General features: G+C 33.5%; 1 protein-coding gene across 1 annotated transcript in view; it reads left to right on the forward strand.

Moving 5' to 3' along the window:
- Positions 1–24725, forward strand: part of LRRIQ3 (leucine rich repeats and IQ motif containing 3) — a 176255-nt gene that overhangs the window by 102339 nt on the left and 49191 nt on the right. Inside the window, exon 5 of the mRNA XM_066264975.1 lies at positions 2240–2360. Coding sequence (XP_066121072.1) covers positions 2240–2360 — 121 coding nt within the window. The remainder of the gene's footprint in view (positions 1–2239; positions 2361–24725) is intronic.

Genomic DNA, 24725 nt, shown 5'->3' on the forward strand with positions numbered 1-24725 from the left:
GGAGAGACAGAGAGATTACTAAAATAAAGGAAAATCTTTAGAATTAAGAAGATACAAGAATGATGATAGAAATTGAAGAGTTGATGCAATTTGAAGAGAATTGATCAATTTTAAGTTGAAAGCATTTGGAATTGATTGTTACAAGTTTGGCTGCAAAATAGTTATCTAGATTTTTTGTCATACTTTTTTTAGCAGAATTGAACCCAGATGAAAGTAGAAGCAACATTATTTAAAGTCATATTTTGAAAATTTGTTCATATTGTATATTATCATAATAAAACTATTCTTGGCAGGCATAAGAAAAATTTCTAACTATAAAAAGTACATATGAGCTGAAAGGTACCTAATAATGTGTTCTACTAGCAAAAAGTATACTTTTTTCATGTATATACTGAAAAGAAATTGTGTTGTATAATAACTGATTAGTAACAAATTTTTAGTGTAGAACAAAACTGAGATTTATTCCAGAACCAGTTAGTACCTATTATGAACATTCAAAACTTCTTACATATTGAATCACTGCATAGAAACAAATCTTTTTCAATAAATAAATAACATCACACACAAAATTTAAAAGATAGAAAGAATCTCAAGGGTATTTAATTAAAATATCTCTATTATGATATAGGGATTTGGGCAGAAAATTGTAAATACAAGGGACCAAGACACATATACAATGTCTCTGCTAAATTGTAGAATAAAGTATGTTTATATAAGTGGACAAGTCAAGGTAGGGAAAATATGATGATGAGTTTTCTATTTCAAAATTTTATTAATTCTCAAATATTAGAGTGTTTATGTGAACTTTATTCCAATGGATGAAGATAGTGCTAGTCACCAAAACTAAAAGTAAGTATTAACGGGTTCTGAGGAAAGATATGACTTCAATTGTCTTGAGTATAAGATGTTTGTGACATTTCCAACATGAAAGAGTATATTTCATGGTTGTTATGAGTGTTACATAAATATGTGTATGAAGCTTTAAGACAACAAATGATAAGCACTACACAAGTATTCCATAAACAAGTATACAAAAACAAACACCTCAGAAAGGAGATGTATATGAAGATATATATTAAGTCATCAGAATTAAGACCAATTCTTGTCAAGGAAAATATATCCTGGATGATTTTCCAGAATACAAATATATACCCCCTTCCCAGATTCTTTTTCTTTTCTGTGGCAGACTATTATTGATTGCCTACCAGTATCTGTCTTAGTCTTTGTGTGTGTGTGTGTGTGTGTGTGTGTGTGTGTGTGTGTGTGATCCCCAGTTTTATTTTAGGCAGCAAAGTACCTAGTAAAAAAGCTGTATCTTTTATCCTCTCCTTTGTAGCTATGGGTGGCCAATGAGATATAAATCAAAGTTATTGGAAGGACCCTTGGGATAGTCTTAAGAAACATGGCCTTTCTTTTATCATTTTACCATTTCCTCCATATTGCTTACTGAGATACACACATTGTGTTTGGAGCTCTAGTAGCTACCTTGACCCATGAGTCAACATTGAGTATAAAGCCATGTAGATGCACTAAGATAAAGAAAATAAATTTTTGAAAGAGTCTGAGTTCCCAATAATCTAGTAGTTCCTCTGAATCACTCCTGGATAGACCGTGAAGAGAAAATGGATAACTCAGGTTTAAATTAAAACATTTCCAACCACTTTTCAGACATTGTCCAGTTCACATCTGAGCGTAGTCTCAATCTCTATGAAGTTTCTTGCAATATTTTATTTGTTATTACTTCCACGCATATCTGATCTATTTGTACTTTTAAGACACTTTATAATTCTAGTCCCATATCTCTTTTATCCTATATTATTAACTTTTAGTGTTCTGTGAAATGATTTTGCCTTTCCTTTCTTACTCTGAATCTTCCTTTAGGCTTTCTAGGCAAGATTAAACACTTACCACTTTTCTGTTTTTCCTTAGTTCTCTTCCCTCCTTGTTCCTTTAATAGGGACATCCACCTGAAAGGTCTCCCTTTTGCTTAATGTCTCTTAGAGCATTGTCCAAAATATATAATTAACTCTTAATAGATAAACAGTGTATCATAACCACACACAGCAGAGCTCTTTACATCTTTTCTAACTTTGGCTTGACCCACAGGTTTATTTTTTTGTTTGTTTTAAAATGAAAATCAATGATAATGATGCCGTATAACACATGTTAGAATTCTTTGAGAAGTAGAAATATGTATGAGATTATCATTAGTGTCATTGCTTTTATTTTGTTTCCACAGGATATACTTTCTCCTGATGATTTAGAAAAGTCTAGTAAACAGAGAAAACATATTTCCTCTCTTTTATATGAATCAGAAACAAAAGATATTGGCAAAAAATCAAGATATGTCATTCAAAAAGGTTAGTTATATGAATTTTTAAATTATATTTGATAAATAGATTTTGACTGAGTAATTAAATTCTTTAGAAATTGGGCATGTTAATTGTGAATGATAAATATAAGGCTCTATGAGATATATGTTGAATATTCTAGATAAAATATCGATATGTCATTTAACACTATAAATATATACATTCAGAGAGTAGTAAATTCTTTCTAATACACATGCTTGCATATCTGCTTCTCAATCATCCAAAAGAATTTTATTATCACTGTTTGGGCATTAAATTATATTTAATGTTTTAGTTTTATTATTATTATTATTATTATTATTATTATTATTTTGTATTTTTCTGAAGCTGGAAACCGGGATAGACAGTCAGACAGACTCCCGCATGTGCCCGACGGGGATCCACCCGGCACGCCCACCAGGGGGCGACGCTCTGCCCCTCCGGGCCGCGCTCTGTCGCGACCAGAGCCACTCCAGCACCTGGGGCAGAGGCCAAGGAGCCATCCCCAGTGCCCTGGCCATCCCCGCTCCAATGGAGCCTCGCTGCGGGAGGGGAAGAGAGAGACAGAGAGGAAGGAGAGGAAAAGGGGTGGAGAAGCAGATGGGCGCCTCTTCTGTGTGCCCTGGCCGGGAATCGAACCTGGGACCCCCGCACGCCAGACCGATGCTCTACCACTGAGCCAACCGGCCAGGGCAATGTTTTAGTTTTTATGATTATGTATACCCTACTCACAGCAGAGCCATGTAATATATTAAAAATATTTTTGTTTCCTTATATTATACTTTTAAGTTGCTTAAAAAATCTCATATCATTTAAACCACTACTTTCCCCAAGTTCATTATACATATTATTTTCCAAAATATTTCTACTTGAGCCTTTCATTTTGCTGATTCCTTCAGGACTGCTTACAGTCTAAAGTGGATCCCTTTTTTTAAAATTTTACTTAAAAATTAAACTTAACAGGGTGACATTGATCAATAAGAGTACATAGGTTTCAGGTAAACATTTCTATAGCATTTGAACTGTTGACTATGTTGTATACCCATCAGCCAAAGTCACATCATTTTCTGTCATCTTATATTTGTCCCTCTTTACACCCTGCCCCACACCCCTCCCACACATCGCCTTCCCCACATCCCCCTTCCCCTGGTACCCTCTTTGCATTTATCTATTTCCATGAATCTCAAGTTTATATCCAACCTATGTGTGAAATTGTATAGTTCTTAGCTTTTCATGATTTACTTATTTCACTCAGTATAATGTTCTCAAGTTCCATCCATATTGCCATAAATGCCAATATGTCATCATTTCCTATGGCTAAGTAGTATTCCACTGTATATATGTACCACATCTTGTTTATCCAATCCTCTATCAAGGAACACTTTGGTTGTTTTTCTTTCTTGGTAACTGGAAATAATACTGTAATGAACATGCGGATGCATGTGTCTTTATGTACCAATGTTTTCGAGTTTTTTGATTAGATACACAGTAGAGGGATTGCTGGGTCATATGGTAGTTCTATTCTTAATTTTTTGAGAAAGCAACATACTTTCTTTCTTAATGGTTGTACTAATTTGAATTCCCATCAGCAGTGCATGAGGGTTCTTTTTTCTCCACAGCCTCTCCAACACATATTACCTGTCTTGTTCATAACAGCCAATCTAACAGGTGTGCAGTGATATCTCATTGTAGTTTTGATTTTAATTTCTCAAAAAGCTAGTGAAGATGAGCATCTTTTTATATATCTTTTGACCATTTGTGTGTCTTCTTGGGAGAAGTATCTGTTCAGGTCATTTGCCCATTTTTTAAATTGGGTTGTTTGCTTGTTTCTTGCTGAGCTTTGTGAGTTCTTTATATATTTTGGATGTTAACCCCTTATCAGAGCTGTTGTTTGCAAATATCATTTCCCATTTAGTTGGCTGCCTATTTGTTTTGTTATCAGTTTCGTTTGCTGTGCAGAAGCTTTTTAGTCTGGTATAGTCTCATTCATTTTTGCCTTTACTTCCACTGTCTTTGGGGTCAAATTCCTAAATTGTTCTCTAAGGCCAAGATCCATGAGTTTGGTACCTGTTTTCTTTTAAGTAATTTATTGTTTCAGATTTTTAGGACTTTAATCCATTTTGAATTAATATTTATGCAGGGGGACAAACTGTAGTCAAGTTTCAATATTTTGCATGTGTTTTTTCAATTTTTGCCAGAACTATTTATTGAAGAGGGTTTCTTTTCCCCATTGCATGGTTTTGGCTTCTTTGTCAAAGATGATTTGCTCATATACATGTGGTTTTATTTCTGGGCTTTTGATCTGTTTTATTGGTCTGTATATCTGTTTTTCTGCCAACACCATGCTATTTTGATTAACGTGGCTCTCTGTATATAATTTGAAGTCAAGTATTGTAATACCTCTGGCTTCATTCTTTTTCATCAAGATTACTTTAGCTATTTGGGGGGTTTTATAGTTCTATACAAAACTGGTGATTTTTCTTCTATTTCTTGAAAAATTGGCATTGGGATTTTGATGGTGACTGCATTAAATCTGTATATTGCTTTGGGTAAAGTGGAAATTTTAATTATGTTGATTCTTCCAATCCATGAACATGAAATATTTTTCTATTTTGTTATTTTTTGTTGTTGTTTTTCAGTTTCTTTCAATAATGCTTTGTAATTTTCAGTAATAGGTCATTAAGCTCCATTGTTGGGTTTATTTCTAGGTATTTTTATTGTAATTGTAAAAGGAATTGTTTTTTTTTTCAGTTCATTTTCTAAAGTTTTATTGTTGGTGTATAGGAAAGTGACACACTTTTTATATTGATTTTGTATCTTGTAATTTTAATGAATTGGTTTATTGTTTATAATAGTTTTTTGTATTTGTTTTTTGTTTGTTTGTTTTTGTTGGAGTCTTTGGTGTGTTCTATATACAGAATCATGTCATCTGCAAAAAGTGATACCTTTACTTTTTTTTTTACTTTTATGGTTGCCTTTTATTTATTTCTCTTGCCTGCTTGCTCTAGTTAAAACTTCTAGAACTATATAGAATTAGAGTGGCGAGAATGGGCAGCCTTCTCTTGTTTCTAATTTTAAAGAAAAACGTTTAGTTTTTTATTATTTAGTATATTAGCTGATGGTTTGTTATATATGGCCTTTATTATATTGTACTTTCCTTCTTTTCCAATTTTATTGAATGTTTTGAATGTAAAGGGATGTTGTATTTTATCAAATACCTTTTCTGCATCTATTGATAGGATCATAAGATTGTTTCCTTTCTTTTGTTGATGAAGTGTATTATATTAATCAATTTACATATGTTGAACCATCCTTGTGCTTCTGGAATAAATCCCACTTGATTATGATGTACTATTATTTTCATGTGTTTTTGTATTCAATTTGCTAGTATTTTGTTTAGGATTTTTACATCTGTATTCATTAGAGATATTGGTGTGTGTGTGTGTGTGTGTGTGTGTGTGTGTGTGTGTGTGTGTATGTGTTACCCTTGCCAGGTTTTGGTATGAGGGCTATTCTGGCCTTATAAAATGTGTTAACAAGTGAACCTGACTTGAAGGAACTGCTGAGGTAAAACCAGCCCTGGCCTTATAAAATGCTTTAGGGAGAATTGCTTCTATTTTTTGAAAGACTTTGAGGAGGATAGATACCAAATCTTCTTTGAATATTTGGTAGAATTCACTAGTGTAGCCATCTGTTCCTGGACTTTTATTTTTGGGAAGGTTTTTGATAGTTGTTTCTATTTCCTTCTTGCTTATCAGTCTATTTAGGTTTTCCACTTCTTCATGACTCAGTTTAGGAACATTGTATAGTTCTAGGAATTTATCCATTTTTACTAGGTTGTTAAATTTGGAGGCATATAATCTTTTATAGTATTCTACTATGATCCTTTGTATATCTGTGATGTGTGTGGTAAATCCTCTTTCATTTTGGATTTTGTTTAAGTGAGTCCTTTCTCTTTTTTCCTTAGTGAGTCTAGCCAGAGGTTTATCAACTTTGTTGATTTTTTCAAAAAGCAGCTCTTTGTTGTATTAACTTTTTATTTTTTGTTTTTCTCTGTTTCATTTAGTTCTGCTCTAATTTTTACTATTTTCTTTCTTCTTCTGACTTTAAGTTGCCTTTGTTTTTCTTTTTCTAGTTCTTTCAGATGTGAGTTTAGGTTATGTACTTGGGGTCTCTCTTGTTTTTTGATATAAGCCTGTAATGATATAAACTTTCCGCTTATTACTGCTTTCACTGCATCCCAGTATTATAGTATTGTTATTTTCATTTGTCTGTATATATCTTTTGATCTCTGCTTTTATTTCTTCTTTGGCCTAGTCATTTTTTTAGAAGATTGTTGTTTAATTTTCACATTTTAATGGGTTTCTTTACTTCATGTTTACTGCAATTTCACTGTGGGTTTCTTTACTTCTTGTTTATAGCTAATTTCAAAGCCATATGGTCAGAAAATATGATCGGTATAATTTTAATCTTCCTGAATTTGTTGATGTTAATTTTGTGGCCCAACATATGGTCTATCCTTGATATTGTTTCATGCACATTGGAGAATGTATTATCTAATGTTTTGGGATGGAATGTTTTGTAAATGTCTAGTGTGTCATTAAAGGCTTATATTTCTTTATTGATTTTCTGTTTGGATAATCCATCTAAAATCATCAATGATGTGTTGAAATCTCCAAGTATGTTGTGTTTTGTCTGTTTCCATTTTTAGATTGGATAGTATATGTCTTATATATTTTGATACTCCCTGTTTTGGTGCATATATATTAAGAGTCAGAGGTGGATTAAGGTCGGTTGAGGCCCTGGGCACAGAAGAAAATATTAGGCCCCTTACATTAGAAAAATGTGTAAAGTTGGAGTTTTGTGGGGCTCTTCAGAATTTGAGGACCAGGACATGTGCCTGGTACACCCACCATGAAATCCACCTCTGTTAAAAACTATTCTGTCTTCTTGATACAATGTCCCCTTTATCATTATGAAATGTTCATCTTTGTCTCTAGTTACCTTTATTGTCTTGAAGTCAGTGTCAGATATGAATATAACTACAGTTGCTTTTCTTTGGTTATTATTTGCTTGGAGAATCATTTTTCAGCATTTTACTTTGAGTCTACTTTTGTTCTTGCAGCTTAGATATGTGTCTTGAAGGGTTTTGATTTTTGATTCAATTTGCTACTCTGTTCCTCTTTATGAGTGAGTTCAATCCATTTACATTTAGGGTAATTATTGACACTAGAGGGTTTTCTATAGCTATTTCATGTTTAGTTTTCTGGTAGCTCTGTGTCTCATTTGGTTCTTCTCTTTTGTGTTTCAGTCACTTGTTTTTGTTTATTAGTATTCCATACTTCTTTTCTCTGTTTTTTTGTTTGTTTGTTTTAAAGCTCTGTGTTTTAGTAGGAGCTTTTCTGTGGTTGGTCATTATTAGGTTAATAAGGGAAAAGTTGTTTTGTGTACAAGAGTCCTTTGTCTTATGAGTTCTTCTGCACTCCATCCTCCTTTGCTACTGAAGATCCTTATACTCTCCCATTTTATGTTGTCACAAATTACCCTTGTTTTTTTTTAAAGATTTTATTTATTTATTATAGAGAGGGAAGAGAGAGAGAAAGGGGGGGGGAGCAGGAAGCATCAACTCCCATATGTGCCTTGACCAGGCAAGCCCAGGGTTTTGAACCGGCAACCTCAGTGTTTCCAGGTTGACACTTTATCCACTGTGCCACCACAGGTCAGGCCATTGTAACTTTGTTGAAGATTTTACTTGCAGTTTTGATTTGTTTTGTTCTTTTTATGTGGTCAAATAACCCCCTTTAGTATTTCCTGCAGTGGGAGTTTCCTGGTAATAAATTCACTCTGCTTTAGTATGTCTGCAAAAGTTTTTATTTCTCCTTAATATCTGAAGGATAACTTTGATGGATATATTATTCAGGGCTAGTAGTTCCTCTCTTTCAGTACTTTAAATGTTTGGGTCCATTGTCTTTTGGCTTGCAGAGTTTCTGCAGATAAGTCTGGAGATAACCTAATGGGCCTTCCTTTATATGTTATGTTCTTTTCACTAGCTGCCTTGAGGATTCTATTTTTATCATTGATTTTTGACAATTTTATTATAAAATGTGCCTTGGAGTTGGTCTGTTTGGGTTGAGGTAACTTGACATTCTATTTGCTTCTTGGATTCAAGGCTCACATTCTCGTTTGTTTGAATAGGCTCTCTGTTCCCTTTTCTCTCCCTTTTTTTTTGATATACCCATTATTCTTATATTGCTTTTTTTCTGACAGAGTCAGATATTTCTTATAGAGCTCTTATAAAATAATTATATTTTAATTCATGAATATCTCTCCTCTTTTCTCTCTAGAATCTCTAGTTGCATGTTTTTGATGTCACTGATTCTTTCCTCTATCTGGCTTGTTCTATTAGCTAAACTTGCAGCTTCAGTTTTAATTTATCTCTGTTTTTAAAATTTTAATCTCATTAAGTTGTCTATTGGTGTTTTCTTGCATATTGTTGAGTATTTTCATAACTTCAATTTTGAATTCTCTATTATTTAAATCCAAGGTTTCCATGTGATTGAGTTTTTTTTTTAATTTTTTAATTTTCTTTCTGAACTATGTCTCTGTCTTATGTAGCTAGGGTAGTCTATTTCTTCTTCCTTGATGTCATTTGAAAGTGATATTGTTAAGAACTCTAACAAAAAAAACCCTAAAAATTGAAAACTAAAAATGAAAAAATACAATAAAGCCCTAGCCAGTTGGCTCAGTGGTAGAGCGTCGGCCTGGTGTGCAGGAGTCCCAGGTTTGATTCCCAGCCAGGGCATACAGGAGAAGTGCCCATCTGCTTCTCCACCCCTCCCCCTCTCCTTCCTTTCTTCTCTCTCTTCCCCTCCTGCAGCCAAGGCTCCATTGGAGCAAAGTTGGCCTGGGCGCTAAGGATGGCTCTGTGGCCTCTGCCTCAGGCACTAGAATGGCTCTGGTTGCAACAGAGCGATGCCTCATATGGGCAGAGCATCGCCCCCTGGTATGCGTGCCAGGTGGATCCCGGTTGGATGGTTGCAGAAGTCTGTCTGACTGCCTCCCTGTTTCCAACTTCAGAATAAAAAGAGAAAAATACAATAAAAATTTAAAAAATAATGACAAGTAAAAAATAAAATCCACAGAAAACAAAGATAAAAAAGCTGCCAAAAAACTAAAAATAGAAAAACACCCATACAAATATTAGAATAAATAATATGAAAATTAAAGAAATTTATTTCAAAAGAAATAAAAGAAGAAAAAGGTAAATAAGAAAAAAAGGAAAAATAAATTTTCATTTTGAGAGGTTACTCTTTTTTCAAGTATATGTCACTGTATTACAAGTTTTAGCTCTGTGAAATTTTTGGGCTGTCCTCTGCTCAGATGTTACTGTCACAATGATATAGGTAGAGCTGCAGTCACATTGGTGGGGGGGGGTGGTATTGTGAAGGCTTTAAGGATTTATGGCATTAACAATGGTTGTGGATGTTCTTCCCCACATCTCAACAGACCAGGGCATCAGATGTGGAGCACTTCTGTTCTTCTGTGGAGAAAGTGGGTCTGTAGAGTTAGCTGTGGGGTCTGTCTCTGCCACTCTTTGTACAGTGAGATGAGGGAGGTTGGATCTGGGAAGCAGGGCCCATACTTTGGTTTTCTCTGTCTTTGCACTGTGTGTAGACTGCGAGCAGACCATGGGAACACTGGGTGTGACCCCTTGTTCTGCCACCATTTTAATTTTGTATCTCTCCCTCTGCTGCTCAATCTCTCCACTACTCTGGGCAGAAGGAGGCCAGGACACTCCAGGCATTCTTCTCAATTTCCCAGCAGACAAAGCCGAGACAGTCCAAGTTCCTTCTTCCCCATAGTCTGGCAGAGAAAAAAAAAACCAGTCACTCCAGGTTTGTCTCCCCTCTGGAGCCAACCTTGATTGCATTTTATCTTCTTCCCTCTTTATTCCATCCCACCTTTAGTCTATTCGGTGAACAGATCTTTCAGACATGCTTGAGAGCCCAGGTGATGTTTCTTCACTGTATTGTAGTTGTTCAGTTTGTTTAAATTTCAAGGGGAGAGATCAGGAGTGTCTGTCACACTAATATTACTCTGACATCATCTCTCTCTAAACCTGATCTTAACAGCTACTGTTTTTTCACCTGTGGTCTCAAGAATTTATTTGTCTCTGTGCTTTGTTGGGAATCTAGTTTCCAGGAGTCTATATATTATTGTTTCTTGATTTATTTTATTATTTTAATGCAGTGTCTTCTTCATTAGTTTATTGAGAAATTATACTTGGGAGAAATTCTTTTAAAACCTGGAAAACCTAAATAGGTCTTTATGTTACACTTATATGTGGTTGATGATTTGACTGTGTAGAACCTCTTTCAGAATTTTTTTAATTGCTTTATTTTCTTCTAGCTTCCAGTGTAACCTTTAAAATGTAAACCGCGATGTAGTTCTTAGTTTGTTGTATATGAATGTCTGTTTATTGTTTTTCCACTCTGACAGGAAACTTTTAGGATTTTCTCTTTATAACAGCTGTTCTGCAATTTCTCTGTTATTTGTTTCATACACACTTGTTTTATAGCTAAGATGGATTATCTTTTCTCTTAATTTATTGTGGCTTTTCAATCTGAAAATATTACTCAGTCTAGGTATTTCTCTTTATTATTTTTATGATAAAATATGTACAACACAAAACTTACCATTTTAACAGTATTTAACTGTACATAAGTACATTCACATTGTTGTGCAACCATCCTCTCTCTTTTTCCTGGTCTTCTAGCTAAGTTTATTGATCTTGCTTATCTTTTTGAAAAACCAAATCTTGTTCTTATTGATTTCCCCTATTGTTTTTATAACTCTATTCTGTATATTGCTTTTCTAATATTTATTATATCATTTTTTTCCCTCTAGCTTTGAGTAGAGTTTGCTTTTGGTGTTAGGTAAGTTATTAAGAGACCTTATTTTTTAATGTAATCATACATAACCATACACTTGCTTAACAGTGATTTTTTCTGTATTCCATAGTTTTAGGATATTGTGTTTTCATTTCTATTTGTCTCAGATATTTTATAATTTTCATTGTGAATACTTCTTTGAAGCATTTACTGTTAAATAGTGCCATTTAATTTCCACATGTTTGTGAACTTTTTAGTTTTCATTATGGTAGTGATTTCTACTTTCAGTCTTTTGTGATGGGAAAAAATACTTAGTATAATTTCAATATTTTTAAATATATTAAGATTTGTTTTATAAATTTACTGTATGTCCTGGATAGGTATCCTTGTGCACTTGAGAAAAATGTCTAATCTTCTATTGTTGGTAGACTGTTTTGTGTGTATGGCTGTTTGGTCCAATTGCCCTACAGTGTTGTTCAAGTCTACATTTACTTATGAATGTTCTCTCTGCTTGTTCTATCCTATATTAAAAGTGAGCATTGAACTCTCCTACTATAATTGTAGGAGTGTTTGTTTCTGCCTTCAGTTCTGTAAATGTTTGTATAATGTATTTTGAACCTATGATGTTTGGTGCATTTGTGTTTATAATTATTATATCTTTTTGATAAATTTTCTCTTTTATTATATAATGTTGTTATTTGTCTCCTTACTCAAGATCTACTGATTTAAGTGTTAATTTCATCTAAAATATATTTTTACAGAGACATCTAAAATAGTGTATCATGGTTTAAGCAAATTGCCACATAAAATTAACTACCACAGACAGTTTTACTAAATATAGAATTCTCAGTTGACAGTATATAAATTTTCAGCTCTTTAAACATATCATCCTACTACCTTTTGGTCTGCAGTGTCTGCTGATAAATTTCTTGACTGTCTTATTGAAAAATCACTTCTATATGATAAGTCACTTTAGGCTTTCAAGATTCTTTGTTTTTGTTTTTATTTTGTTTGTTTGTTTGTTTTGACAGTTCCTTTATAATGTTCCTCAATGTGGATCTCATTTTGTTTATCCTACATAGAGTTGGTAGAACTCTTTTGATTTGGAAATCCATGTGTTTCTCAAATTTGGGAAGATCATTATTGCTTTAAATAATCTCTCTACTCCTTTTCCTCTTTTTCTGGCACTCCTATAATGCATGCATTGACCCATTTGCTGTAAGTTCCTTTGTCTCTGCTTGCTTTTCCTCATTCTCTTTTCTTTTTACTCCTCAGACTCTATTATTTCAAATAACCAGCCTTTAATTTTGCTGATTATTATTCTTTTTCTTCAGGTATCCTGTTGAACCCCTCAAGTAGATTTTTCAATTTGGATATTTTATTATCTTTCTAGAACTCCAATTGTTCAGATGGACCTCTTAGACTGATCTTCTAATTTTTCTATGTTTTATTACTTATTTTTTCATCTTCTTTTATATTTGTTATCTTTTTTTTAGAATTTTACTCAATTTTATCTTCTGCTTTTATGTTTTTTTAATCACATAATCAAATTTCTAAAATACTTACAGATGTTCTTGATTCATAGATGCAATATCTTCTCTACGTTACTGAGAATATTAATACCATACAGATTTGTTTTTGTTAGTAGTTCTTCTGCATGCTGAATTCTATTCCCTCCTAGTTTATTTATTCTTACAGCTTCTCTGAATAATGCTGCTAATCTTTGTTTTTCACTTATAATTATGAATAATGTTCTAAAATGCTACTTGAAAATGGATTATATACGTGGTTGGGTGTTATTGATTTGTAGTTTTAAATAGAATAATCAAGTGGAGTCCAGATTCTTTACTCAAGGACCTATGATTTGGGGTTTCTTAAGAAGACTCTTTCAATATTTTCTCTGTGGTATATGAGTAACTGCATTATTCTCAGCAAAACTTGGTATAGCATTTTCATTTTATCTCCCAGTTTTCAGTCAGGTACCTCATTTTCTATCCTTAATTGTACCTGATGTTCCTGAATCAAGAATCTTTTTGGTTTACCTTCTCCAGAGAGTGAATCCTTATCAGGGCATAGGAGTTTAGGAAGTCACCTGGTTATGTGTGATAGCCAAGAATTGGTTGATCAAATTATGCCTTTCAACCAATTCTTTTAATTCCCATCTCAGTGTTCTACATTGTGTATCACTTTTTTTTTTTGTTTCCTTGCATTAAAACAAATTTCAGCTTTTTGTCAGTTACCTTTCATCTATTAGCTTTCTACCTTGCAAATGTTTCTGGAGTAACTGCTCTATTTTGCCTTTTTCCTCATTAGTTTTGCATGTTTATTTTGTTTTTGAACATGGTATTGAGGGATAAAACATGTTTAAACTGTTTTTTGTTAAATTTATCAATGTGACATTGAATAATAGGATCATATAGGTTTCAAATATACATTTCTATGACATATAATCTGTATATTGCATAGTGTGCCCATCTCCCAAAGTAAACCCATATTCCGTCACCATCCATTAGGCCCCACCCAACCCCCAGTACTCACCCACCCACCCACCCTTTCCATCTTATAATCACCACACTATCATGCTATTGTCTATGTCTATAAGTCTCAATTTTATATTCCTCATATGAATGAAATCATAGGTTTTTAGCTTTTTCTGTCTGACTTATTTTGGTTAGCATAATATTCTCAAGGTCCATCCATGTTGTTGCAAATGGCAGTATTTCATCTTTTCTTATGGCTGAGTATTATTCCATTGTATATATGTACCACATCTTCTTTATTCAGACCTCTATTGATGAACACTTTGGTTGTCCTCATGTTTTGGCCACTGCGAATAATGCTGCAATGAGCATATGACTTCACAAAAAATACTTCAAATAAATGCTTTCAAATTTTTCAGGTAGCTACCCAGTAGAGGGATTTCTGAGTTCTGTAGTAACTTTATTTCTAATTATTTTTGAAGAACTACCAAACTGTTTTCCATAGTGGCTGTACCAATCCACATTACCACCAGCAGTGATTAAAGGTTCCCTTTTCTCCACAACCTCTCCAACACTTATTACCTTTCTTGTTGATCATAACCAATCTAATAGGTGTGAGGTGATATCTCATTGTACAGGTTTTTTTTGTTTGTTTGCTTGTTGTTGAGAGAGAGAGGAAGGAAGAGAAAAAGTAAAGCATTAACTAGTTGCTCTACTTAGTTGTGCAATGATTGTTTCTCATCACTGTAGTTTTGATTTGCATTACGCTAATAGATATTTCAGTTGAACATGTTTTCATGTATCATTAGCCATTTAGATGTCTCTTAGGAGAGGATTCTGTTCAAGTCCTCTGTCCATTTTTTTTTTGTTGTTGTTTTTTGTAGTTTTCTGAAGTGAGAAGCAGGGAGACAGAGAGACAGACTCCTGCATGAGCACGACCTGGATCCACCGAGCAAACCCATTAGGATATTGCTCCATTGCAATCACAGCCATTCTAGCACCTGAGGTGGAGGCCATGGAGCCATCCTCAGCACCTGGGCCAACATTGCTCCAGTGGAGCTTTGGCTGTGGAAGGGGAAGAGAGAAATAGAGAGAAAAATGAGGGAAACAGGTGAAGAAGCAAATGGGTGCTACTCCTATGTGCTCTGTCTGGGAATTGAACCAGGGACTTCCACATGCTGGGCTGATGCCCTACTGCTGAGCCACTGGGCCAGGGCCTCCTTTGCCCATTTTTAATTGAATTGTTTGTTGGATGTTGAGTTGTATTTCCTTATATATTTTGGATATTAATCCCTTATTGGAGCTATTGTTTGCAAATATCATTTTCTATTTAGTTATTTGCCATTTTGTTTTTAGTGTTTTTTTACTGTGCAGAAGCTTTTTAGTTTGATATAGTTCTATTCATTTATTTTTCTTTACTTTCCTTAACTTGTGGTCAAATTTGTAAAATATTCTTTATAACCCAGGTCCATAAGTTTTGTAGCTATGATTTCTTCTAAGTAATTTATTGTTTGAGATCTTTTTTCATGGCGACAAACTGGAGTCTAATTTCATTCTTTTGCATGAGGCTTTCCAATTTTCCCAGCACCATTTATTGAAGAACTTCCTTTTCTCCATCGGTGACTTTGACTCCTTTGTCAAAGATTATTTGCCCATATATATGTGTTTCATTTCTGGACTCTTAATTCTGTTCCAATGATCTGGGTGTCTGTTCTTTTGTTTTCTTGATTATCACATCTCTGAAGTATAACTTGAAGTCAGGTAGTGTGATATTGTTAGCTCCCCCCCCCTCATCCCCTGAGGATTGCTCTTTTATGTCTTTTGTAGTTCCATGCAAACCTGACTAATTTTTTTTGTTGTTCTAATTCTTTAAAATATGGCATTGGGATTTTGATAGGGATTGCATTAAATTTGAATATCCCTTTGGATAATAGGTCATTTTAACTATGTTAATTGTTCCAATCAACAAACGTGAAATATCTTTCCAGTTCATTGTGTCTTTTTCAATCTCTTTTAATAATGCTTTGTAGTTTTCAGTATTTAGGCTCTTCACATCCTTTGTTAAATTTATTCCTAGGTACTTTGTTCTTTTAGCAGCAATTGTAAAAATAATTTTAAAATTTCTTTTTCTGAAGTTTCATTGTTAGCATATAGAAAAGCAGCAGCTTTGTGTATATGAATTTTGTATTTTGTAAATTTATTTTGTTTTTGTTTTCTCAATTTTTTCTAGTAGTTTTTGGTGGTGCCTTTGGGGTTTTCTATATATAAAATCATGTCATCTGAAAAGTGGCACTTTTATGTCTTTCCAATTTGGCTGACATTTATTTATTTATTTACTTATTTATTTTCTTGACTGATTCTGGCTAGGATATTCAGAACTGTGTTGAATAAGAGTGGTGAGAATGGGCATTCTTGTTCCTAAATTTAGAAAAAATATTTTAATTTTTTTATAATTTAGTATGACATTAGCTGATGGTTTGTTATATATGGCCTTTATTTTGTTGAGATACTTTTCTTCCATACCTATTTTATTGAGTGTTTAACTATAAATTGATGTCATATTTTACTGAATTCCTTTTCTGCAACTATTACTAGGATCATGTAATTTTTGTTTTTTGTTTTGTAAATGTGATGTATTACATTGATCCATTTGTATGTGTTGAAACATCCTTGTGATCCTGAAATAAGCTCCACTTAATTGTGATGTATTATTTTTTAATGTTGTTGTATTCTATTTGTTACTGTTCTTTTAAGGATTTTTGCTCTGTATTTATCAGAGACATTGATCTGTAGTTTTATTTTTTGTTGTAGTCCTTGCCGGGTTTTAGTATCAGAATTATGTAGGTCTCATAAAAATTGTTAGGAAGTATTTCCTCTTATTTGATTTTTAAAAAGAGTTTGAGAAGGATAGGTACCAATCTTTTTTAAATGTTTGATAGAATTCACTAGTAAAGCCATCTGGTGGTGAACTTTAATTTTTTGGGAGGTTTTGATAGTTGTTTTAATTTCCTCATTGTTTACCAGTCTATTTAAGTTTTCCAGTTCTTCATGCTTTATTATAGGAAGGTTATATAGATCTAGAAACTTATTCATTTATTCTAGGTTATTGATTTTTTGGCATTTAGCCTTTCATAGTATTCTGGCATGATCCTTTATATATCTGTTATGTCTATGGTAACCTCTACTCTTTCATCTCTCTTTTTTTCATGAGTCATTTCTCTTTTTTTTTTTAGTGACCCTAGCCAGGGGTGTGTAAATTTTATTCATCTTTTCAAAAAGCCAGCTCTTTGTTGTATTATGTTTTTGTATAGTCTTTTTGTTCTCTATTTTACCCAACTCTGCTTTAATTGTTATTGGTTTTTTTTTTCTTCTGGTGACTTTGAGTTGCCTCTGTTCTTCTTTTTCTAGTGCTTTAGGATGTAATATTAGGTTATTCACTTGGGATTTTTTCTTGTTTCTTGTGATAGGCCTGTAAAAATGTAAGATTTCCTCTTATAACTGCTTTTGCTGCATCCCAGAAATATTTATATGTCATATTATCATTCTCATTTGTCTCTATCTTTTGATTTCTCTTTTTATTTCTTATTTGACCCATTTTTAGTATTATATTATTTAATTTTCACATTTCTTGGTTTTTTTACATCCTTTTTGCAATTGATTTATAATTTCAAAGTGTTGTGGTCAGAGAATATACTTGATATAATTTTAATCTTGTTGAATTTGTTGAAGCTAGTTTTGCAACCCAACAAATGGTACATTATTGAGAATGCTCCATGTACATTAAAGAAGAATGTATAATCTGATGTTCTGGGATAAAAAACTCTGTATATGTCAGTTATGTACATTTGATCTAATGTGTCATTTAAAGCCAATATTTCTTTTCTGATGTTGTTTGGACGATCTATCCAGAATTGCCAATGGAACATTAAGATCCATAAATATAACTGTGTTTTTATCTGTTTCTCCCTTTAGTTCTGTTAGTAATTGCTTTATATAGTTTGATATTCCTTGGTTGGTTGCATATATATTAAGAATCATGATGTCTTCTTCAGGTATTGTCCCCTTTATCATAAAATGTCCATCTTTATCATTATAAACTGTCCAATTTGGTCTCCTATGACTTTTGTTATCTTGATATCTGTTTTGTCAGATATAGATATGGTTACACCTACCTTTCTGTTGATGATATTTTCTTGAAGAAACATTTTCTATCCTTTTCCTTGATTCTAATTTTGTCTTCCAGCTTAGATTTGTCTTCTGAAGGCAGCATATAGTTGGTTTTCCTTTTTTGATCCAATCTGATATCCTGTGCTCCTTATTGGTGAATTCAGTTCTTTACATTTAGGGCGATTGTTGAAGAATGAGGATTTCCTATAGACATTTTATTTTCTAGTAGCTCTGTGCCTCCATTGGTTTTTTTTTTCTTTTTGTTTCTGTCTGGGTTTTTTTGTTTGTTTGTTTGGTTGGTTGGTTTTTTGTGATATTCCATACTTCTTTCTTCTGTTTCCTCTTTTTTTAAGCTCTGTCTCAGTTTGTGTGTGTGTGGTCACCACTGATTACTGAAAGAGAAAGTTTATCTGTACAGTAGCCCTTTTTCTGTTGACTTCATCTGCTTCCCATCATCCTTTGCTACTTCAGACCTTTTCCCCCTCTTATTTTATGATTTTATTAACACAAATTGTCTTTGATTATGCTGTAAGTATGACAGAGATCTTCCTTGTAATTTTGTGACATTTTGTTCTTTGAATCAGTTGAAATAACCCACTGAGTATTTCCTGCCACAGAAGTTTTTTGTGCTTCTGTATGTCTGGAAATTATTGTTTCTTAATACTTAAAAGATAGGCCCTGGCCAGTTGGCTCAGCGGTAAAGCATTGGCCCAGAGTGTGGAAGTCCCAGGTTTGATTTCTGGGCAGGGCACAAAGGAGAAGCACCCATTTGCTTCTCCACCCTCTCCCTACTTCTTTCTCTCTGTCTCTCTCTTCCCCTCCTGCAGCCAAGGCTCCACTGGAGCAAAGTGGGCCTGGGTGCTGAGGATGGTTCTGTAGCCTCCACCTCAGGTGCTAGAATGGCTCTGGTTGCAATGGAGCAATGCCCCAGATAGGCGGAGCATCACCCCCTATTTGGCATCCCAGGTGGATCTGGGTTGGGCACACATGTGGGAGTCTGTCTCTCTGCCTCCCTGCTTCTTACTTCATAAAAATACAGAAAAAAAATATTTACACACACTCAAAGGATAATTTTTGCTGGATATTTTATTTCTGGCTGGTAATTTCTCTCTTTCAGTAATTTGAATATTTGTCTCCACTCTCTTCAGGAATGTAGAGTTTCTGTGGAGAACTCCATTGATAACCAAATAGGCTTTCCTTTATATGTTACTTTCTTCTTTTCCTGGGATGCCATGAGAATTCTTTTTTGTAAGTAATTTTTGACAAGTTTACTATGTACCTTGGAGGAGGCCTCTTTGGATTGACATAACTGAGTGTTCTGTTTGCTCTCTCCATAGATTTCAGAGGTTAACTATCTTTTTGCTTATGCTTTATTTCCCTTCTCCCTCTCTTTTTCTTCACATATGCCTATTATTCTTATATTGCTCTTTTTGAAAGAGTCCGGTAGTTCTTGTAGAGCGATTTCATTTTTATGTTGTTGTTGTTGAAGTCTTTCTTTTCTTTCTTCTGCAACATTTCTGGATTTTTATTGTTGATATCACTAAATTCTTCTCTTCATATGATCAGCTCTATTTCCTATATGTACCAGTTCATTTTTTATCTTTTTTATTGAGTTCTTTATCTTCAGAATTTCTATTTGTTTCTTTTTTAAAATTTTCATCTTTATAAAAGTATTCATTTTGTTCATTAATTTGTATTCTAAATTTATTAATTTGCCTGTCTGTGTTTTCTCTCATCTTGTTGAGTATTTCTAAAACTTCAACCTTGAATTTTCTGTCATTTATATCCCCTATTTCCATGTGTTTAAGTTTGCTTTTTATAGGTTTTTAAATTTTCTTTCTAAACTGTGTAGCTCCCTTGGTTATCCATTGTGTTTGATGACTCCCCCTCTTTCTAGGCATTTGTACAAGAGGCTCTTTCTATTATTTTCCAAGAGATGGCACTGAATCACAGGTTTTTAGCTCTGTGAAATTTCTATGCAGACACCCACTGTGATGCTGGGGGTGGGTTGGGTTGAGGAAACCCTATAAGAAAAGCAAATAATTTTCTCATATTTTCTCATAATTATTTGCTTTTCTTATTGGTAAAGGTGTACTGGGCCTCCATGTGGTATCCCCTCAGTCTCTACTGGGAACTAGACACAGAGCACCCTATTTGCTCATGGGAAACAGTGTGTCTTTAGTGTCAGTTTTTAGTTATGCAGCTAATGTATTCCGCTTCCTAACACCAATTGTGAAGGGGATGAGTTCTGGAAGGATGGGAACTGCAAGGCTTTGTGTCTTTTTTTTCTCTTCCTAGAATGCCCACTGCAGGAACCCAATCTTGTCCTAGAGCTGTCCTACCCAAATTCCTGAACTCAACTCAGCTGCTACTCCCATTTGTATTCCTGTGAGAGTACCCAGTGATTCTCTCCCCTCCTCCCAGAAGAAAGAAACCCAGACTCACTTTGATTTCTACCTTCTCTGTACTGACCACCCGCTCATGCTACAGTAAGCACTTAGCTGCAGGGTTGCATTCTTGGCTCCTTTTTTGTTGTTTTAATGTGTGGATATCTCAGATGTGCTTATATGCAGAGTTAGGGTTCCTTTATTGAGTTATAGCTATTCAAATTATTGTAATTTCAAGGGAAGAGACCAAGGACCTCTCAAAACCATCATTTCTCTGACTAATATTGTTGAGCAAATGAGTTTGTAAAATTTGTATTTTTTTAGTTTGCTCACTTTTAGTGTTAAAAAATGGTGCTGGGCAGCACCAGGTATGTGATCTGTGAAATTATTCATTACCTTCCTGCTTGGGAAGGGCCATTGTTATGCTAATGTTGCTGGAGGAGAGGTATTCTCTCCAGAAAAGTTTTAAAAGGAGAGAAGAGTAGCCATTTTTACAGAGTTTGTGCAGAAAGAGAGAAGAAGCCAAAATGGCAGGGAAAGAGAGAGAAGCAAGTTTTGCAGAGTAAGAAGCCATGTTAGCAGATGAGAAACCAGAAGTGAGGGGCTTTGGGACTGGTGAGGCCATTGATTGTAGGAGAAACCAGAGAAAATTTTCCTGGTTGTGGAACTGGATAATGTGTCAGTAGCTTTGTGAGCTCTGAATGAGTAAAAGAGAAGTGTTTTTCCATGTGTGTTTCTCGTCAGCCGGTACAAAACTTGAATAAAGGAATGGCCCACCAGTTTTTGGTTCTACTGTTTCTTTACTGTCTGTCATAATCCAATGGGAACCTGCAAGTGCATGGCCACAACGGCGATGACTACTGGCCATACAGATGTTATCCTGTTTAAACTATTTAATGTATTTAACCTGATATCTTTGTTAATATTTTAAATTAAATTGAGTTGTATCCCCAGATTTCACATTAAATATGTGGGAGGAAGAAAAAGTAAAAAGAAGAGAAGGGAATTTTTGGACATCTATTCTCTTCCAGGCAAAGGATGTCTAAACCCTTGGAAACAGTCTCATAAATCATGCAGAGCCCTGACTGACTTCCTTCTTAAGTATAGGCATTGTGTAGCCACAAGAAATAGATGATGAAAATTTAAAAGTGTTAGCTACTGCTGGGCTAATTAATGCCACTTTGTAACATTTAATTTAATTTATTCTTTTTTTTTTACAGATGAGGAAAGTGAATTTTAAAAGCTAAGATAATTTATTCAAGGTCACATAATCCAAAAGTGTCAGAGCTGGTGCTACTTCCAGGCTCTGTTTCCTCATACAGAGTCCAGTGCCTTTTCTATTTAACCATGCCTTCTGAGGACTATAAATATATATATATTTATAAATATATTTTTATGTAATAATTAAATCATATGCATGGGAATATGGTTGTATTGGATGAAGCTATTTGAATCTATGAAATTTAATACACTTTGTCATACCCTTTGTTATTTTAAACATTGTACAACCACCCATTTTATATAAAATTCTATTATTTTAAAATATTTCTGATGTTTAAAAGGCCATGGGAGTTGAAAAGTATCTTACTTATCAAAAATTATTAGAATTAGAGTTAAAAATAATATTTTTCTCATATTTTATTTTATTCACAGAAAATTAACTTATACTTGCTTTAAAAATGGTTAACTTTAAAAGTAATTAGAAATTGTATTAATGTTGCTAGAACAAATTTTTTTGGCATGAGTTTTATCTTTTATCAATTCAATGTTTAAAACTACTTTTATTTTCTTTCACAAGTATTATTTTGTTACTCTTTAAATATAGATGTAATATCTTTCTATTTGGGATTATTTTAGTCCATTTTACCAACTTGTACATATTAGCATTATAGTCAAGGTCACATAGCATGACAAATACCTTTTCTTCTTGACAGAGTGTCTTCTTTCCTAAATATAATTTTTTTCTTTCATAATGATTAGTATTACTTCCTCTCTTGCCATACTCAACTATGGGCTCATAAAACCTTAGTTTGGAAGATGAGGAAGTTTGGCAGTCTCCTTCTACCATATAGTTAATATTAAGTAATATTATTGTGTTTGAGATACAGAAAGGTCTGGACTACTTGTTTCCCTTCAATAAAAGTTTAGCAATGCCTGGAGTACTGATTGAGAAGAATGCTGTGATAGGCTCCTAAGAAGTAGCCTCTTTTAGCTTTCATGGTTTTCATAAGGAGAATCTTCTTCTATCCTGGCTCCTACCTATTCCTTGGTGTTTGCTAAAACTTAAGTATGATAAATGCTAAGTTCATAAGATCAAACTTTTCATTGTTATTGAAATATTCTATTTTCTTGCTGATTCTCCTTTTGTCTAGTTAACCAAAAAGTGTGAGACATATATTGAAGTATTTTGTTATAATTTTGGATTTGTTTGCTTCTCCCTAATTATATAAAAAAATTTTTTTACATCTCGAAGTGATTTTGGTAAGGATCTATATGATTGTAATTGTTACATACTTTTGGTGAATTAAACTTTTTAGTATTATGTGTTTATCTTCTTTATCCATAATAATGTTTTTCCTTACAGTCTACTTTGTTTTATATTAGTATAGCTGCACCAACTGTATTTTAGTTAAATTTTTCTAATATATTTTTTTATGCTTGTGACATTTTGCTTTATATATGTATCTTAAGATAGCAAATACTTGGGTCAGCTTATTTAGAACATTTGTATGCATTACATTTATGAAAAGAATTAGGCCTGTTTCTGTTTTCTACTTTGTTTTCCAGTTTGTTCTACTTCTTCTATTTCTGTTTTCCTTTCTTGTTTTTTTTTTTCATAGCTGATATCTATATTTCCTCCTTTGCTTTGACTTTTTATTTTGAAATAATTTCAAATTACAAAAAAAGTCCAAAAATTACAAATTATTTCTGAATATTCTTCATCCATTCTTCAAATACTATTATCTTAAACAATCACAGTACAATTAAAAAAAACCCAGGAAGTTAACATTGATATGATACTGTTAATTTATCTACTTATCTCTGAACAATATTCATGTTTGGCCAATTGTCTGATTAATATCCTACATCTAGTCTAGGATTCAGTCTTACTATCTAGGTTTTGATTGTATCACTAGGTATATACCTTTGTTCTGTTTCTTTATTTTAGCTTTTTTCAAATTAAGAAACAGCAAATCTTATCACATTATTTGATGAACCTTTCTATTAGTATCATTTGCACTATCTCCTACAGTGATTTATCATTTATTTCTTCTTTTGAATCAGTGATTTGGTATTCATAGGATATATTCCTAAAAGTGGGATAGCTGGGTCAAAGGACAGTTTCATTTTTAATTTTTTGAGGAATCTCCATACTGTTTTCCACAGTGGCTGCACCAGTCTGCATTCCTACCAGCAGTGCAGGAGGGTTCTCTTTTCTCCGCACCCTCTCCAGGGTTGTTTCATTAATAAGCACTATTCTGACAGGTGTGAGGTGATATCTCATTGTGGTTTTAATTTGCATTTCTCTAATGATTAGTGATGATGAGCATTTTTTCATATGCCTATTGGCCATCTGTGTCCTCTTTGGAGAAGTGTCTATTTATTTCTTTTTCCCATTTTTTGATTGGATTGTTTATCTTCCTGGTGTTCAGTTTTACAAGTTCTTTATAAATTTTGGTTATTAACCCCTTATCAGACATATTGGAGAATATGTTGTCCATTGTATGGGTTGTCTTTTTATTTTGTTAATAGTGTCTTTTCCTGTGCAAAAGCTTTTTAGTTTCATGTAGTCCCATTTGTTCATCCTCTTCTTTATTTATCTTGCCTATGGAGATAAATCAGCAAAAATATTGCTATGAGACATATCAGAAAGTTTACTGCCTATGTTTTCTTCTAAGATGTTTATGGTTTTATGGCTTACATTTAAGTCTTTTATACATTTTGAGTTTGCTTTTGTGAGTGGTGTAAGTTGGTGATCAAGTTTCATTTTATACCATTTGTTAAAGAGACTGTCCTACTCCATTGTATGCTTTTACCTCCTTTGTCAAATATAAATTGTCCATATAGGTGTGGGTTTATTTCTGGGTCCTCTGTTTGGTTCCATTGATCTGTATGCCTGTTCTTATGCCAGTAGCAAGCTGTTTTGAGTATGATGGCCTTGTAGTATAACTTGATATCAGGAAGTGTGATACCCCCCACTTTATTCATTCTTTTTCAGGATTGCTGATGGTATTCCAGTTCTTTTTGGTTGCATATATATTTTTGGAACATTTGTTGTATATCTTTGAAGTATGTTATTAGTATTTTAAAGAAACTGAATTGAATTTATAAATTGCTTTGGGTAATATAGACATTTTAAGGATGTTTATTCTTTCTATCCATGAACATGGTATATCCTTCCATTTGTTTGTATCTTCCTTAATTTTCTTTAACAATGTTTTATAATTT

The sequence above is a fragment of the Saccopteryx bilineata genome, chromosome 3 (genome assembly GCF_036850765.1).
Source record: "Saccopteryx bilineata isolate mSacBil1 chromosome 3, mSacBil1_pri_phased_curated, whole genome shotgun sequence".
Lineage (NCBI taxonomy): Eukaryota > Metazoa > Chordata > Mammalia > Chiroptera > Emballonuridae > Saccopteryx > Saccopteryx bilineata.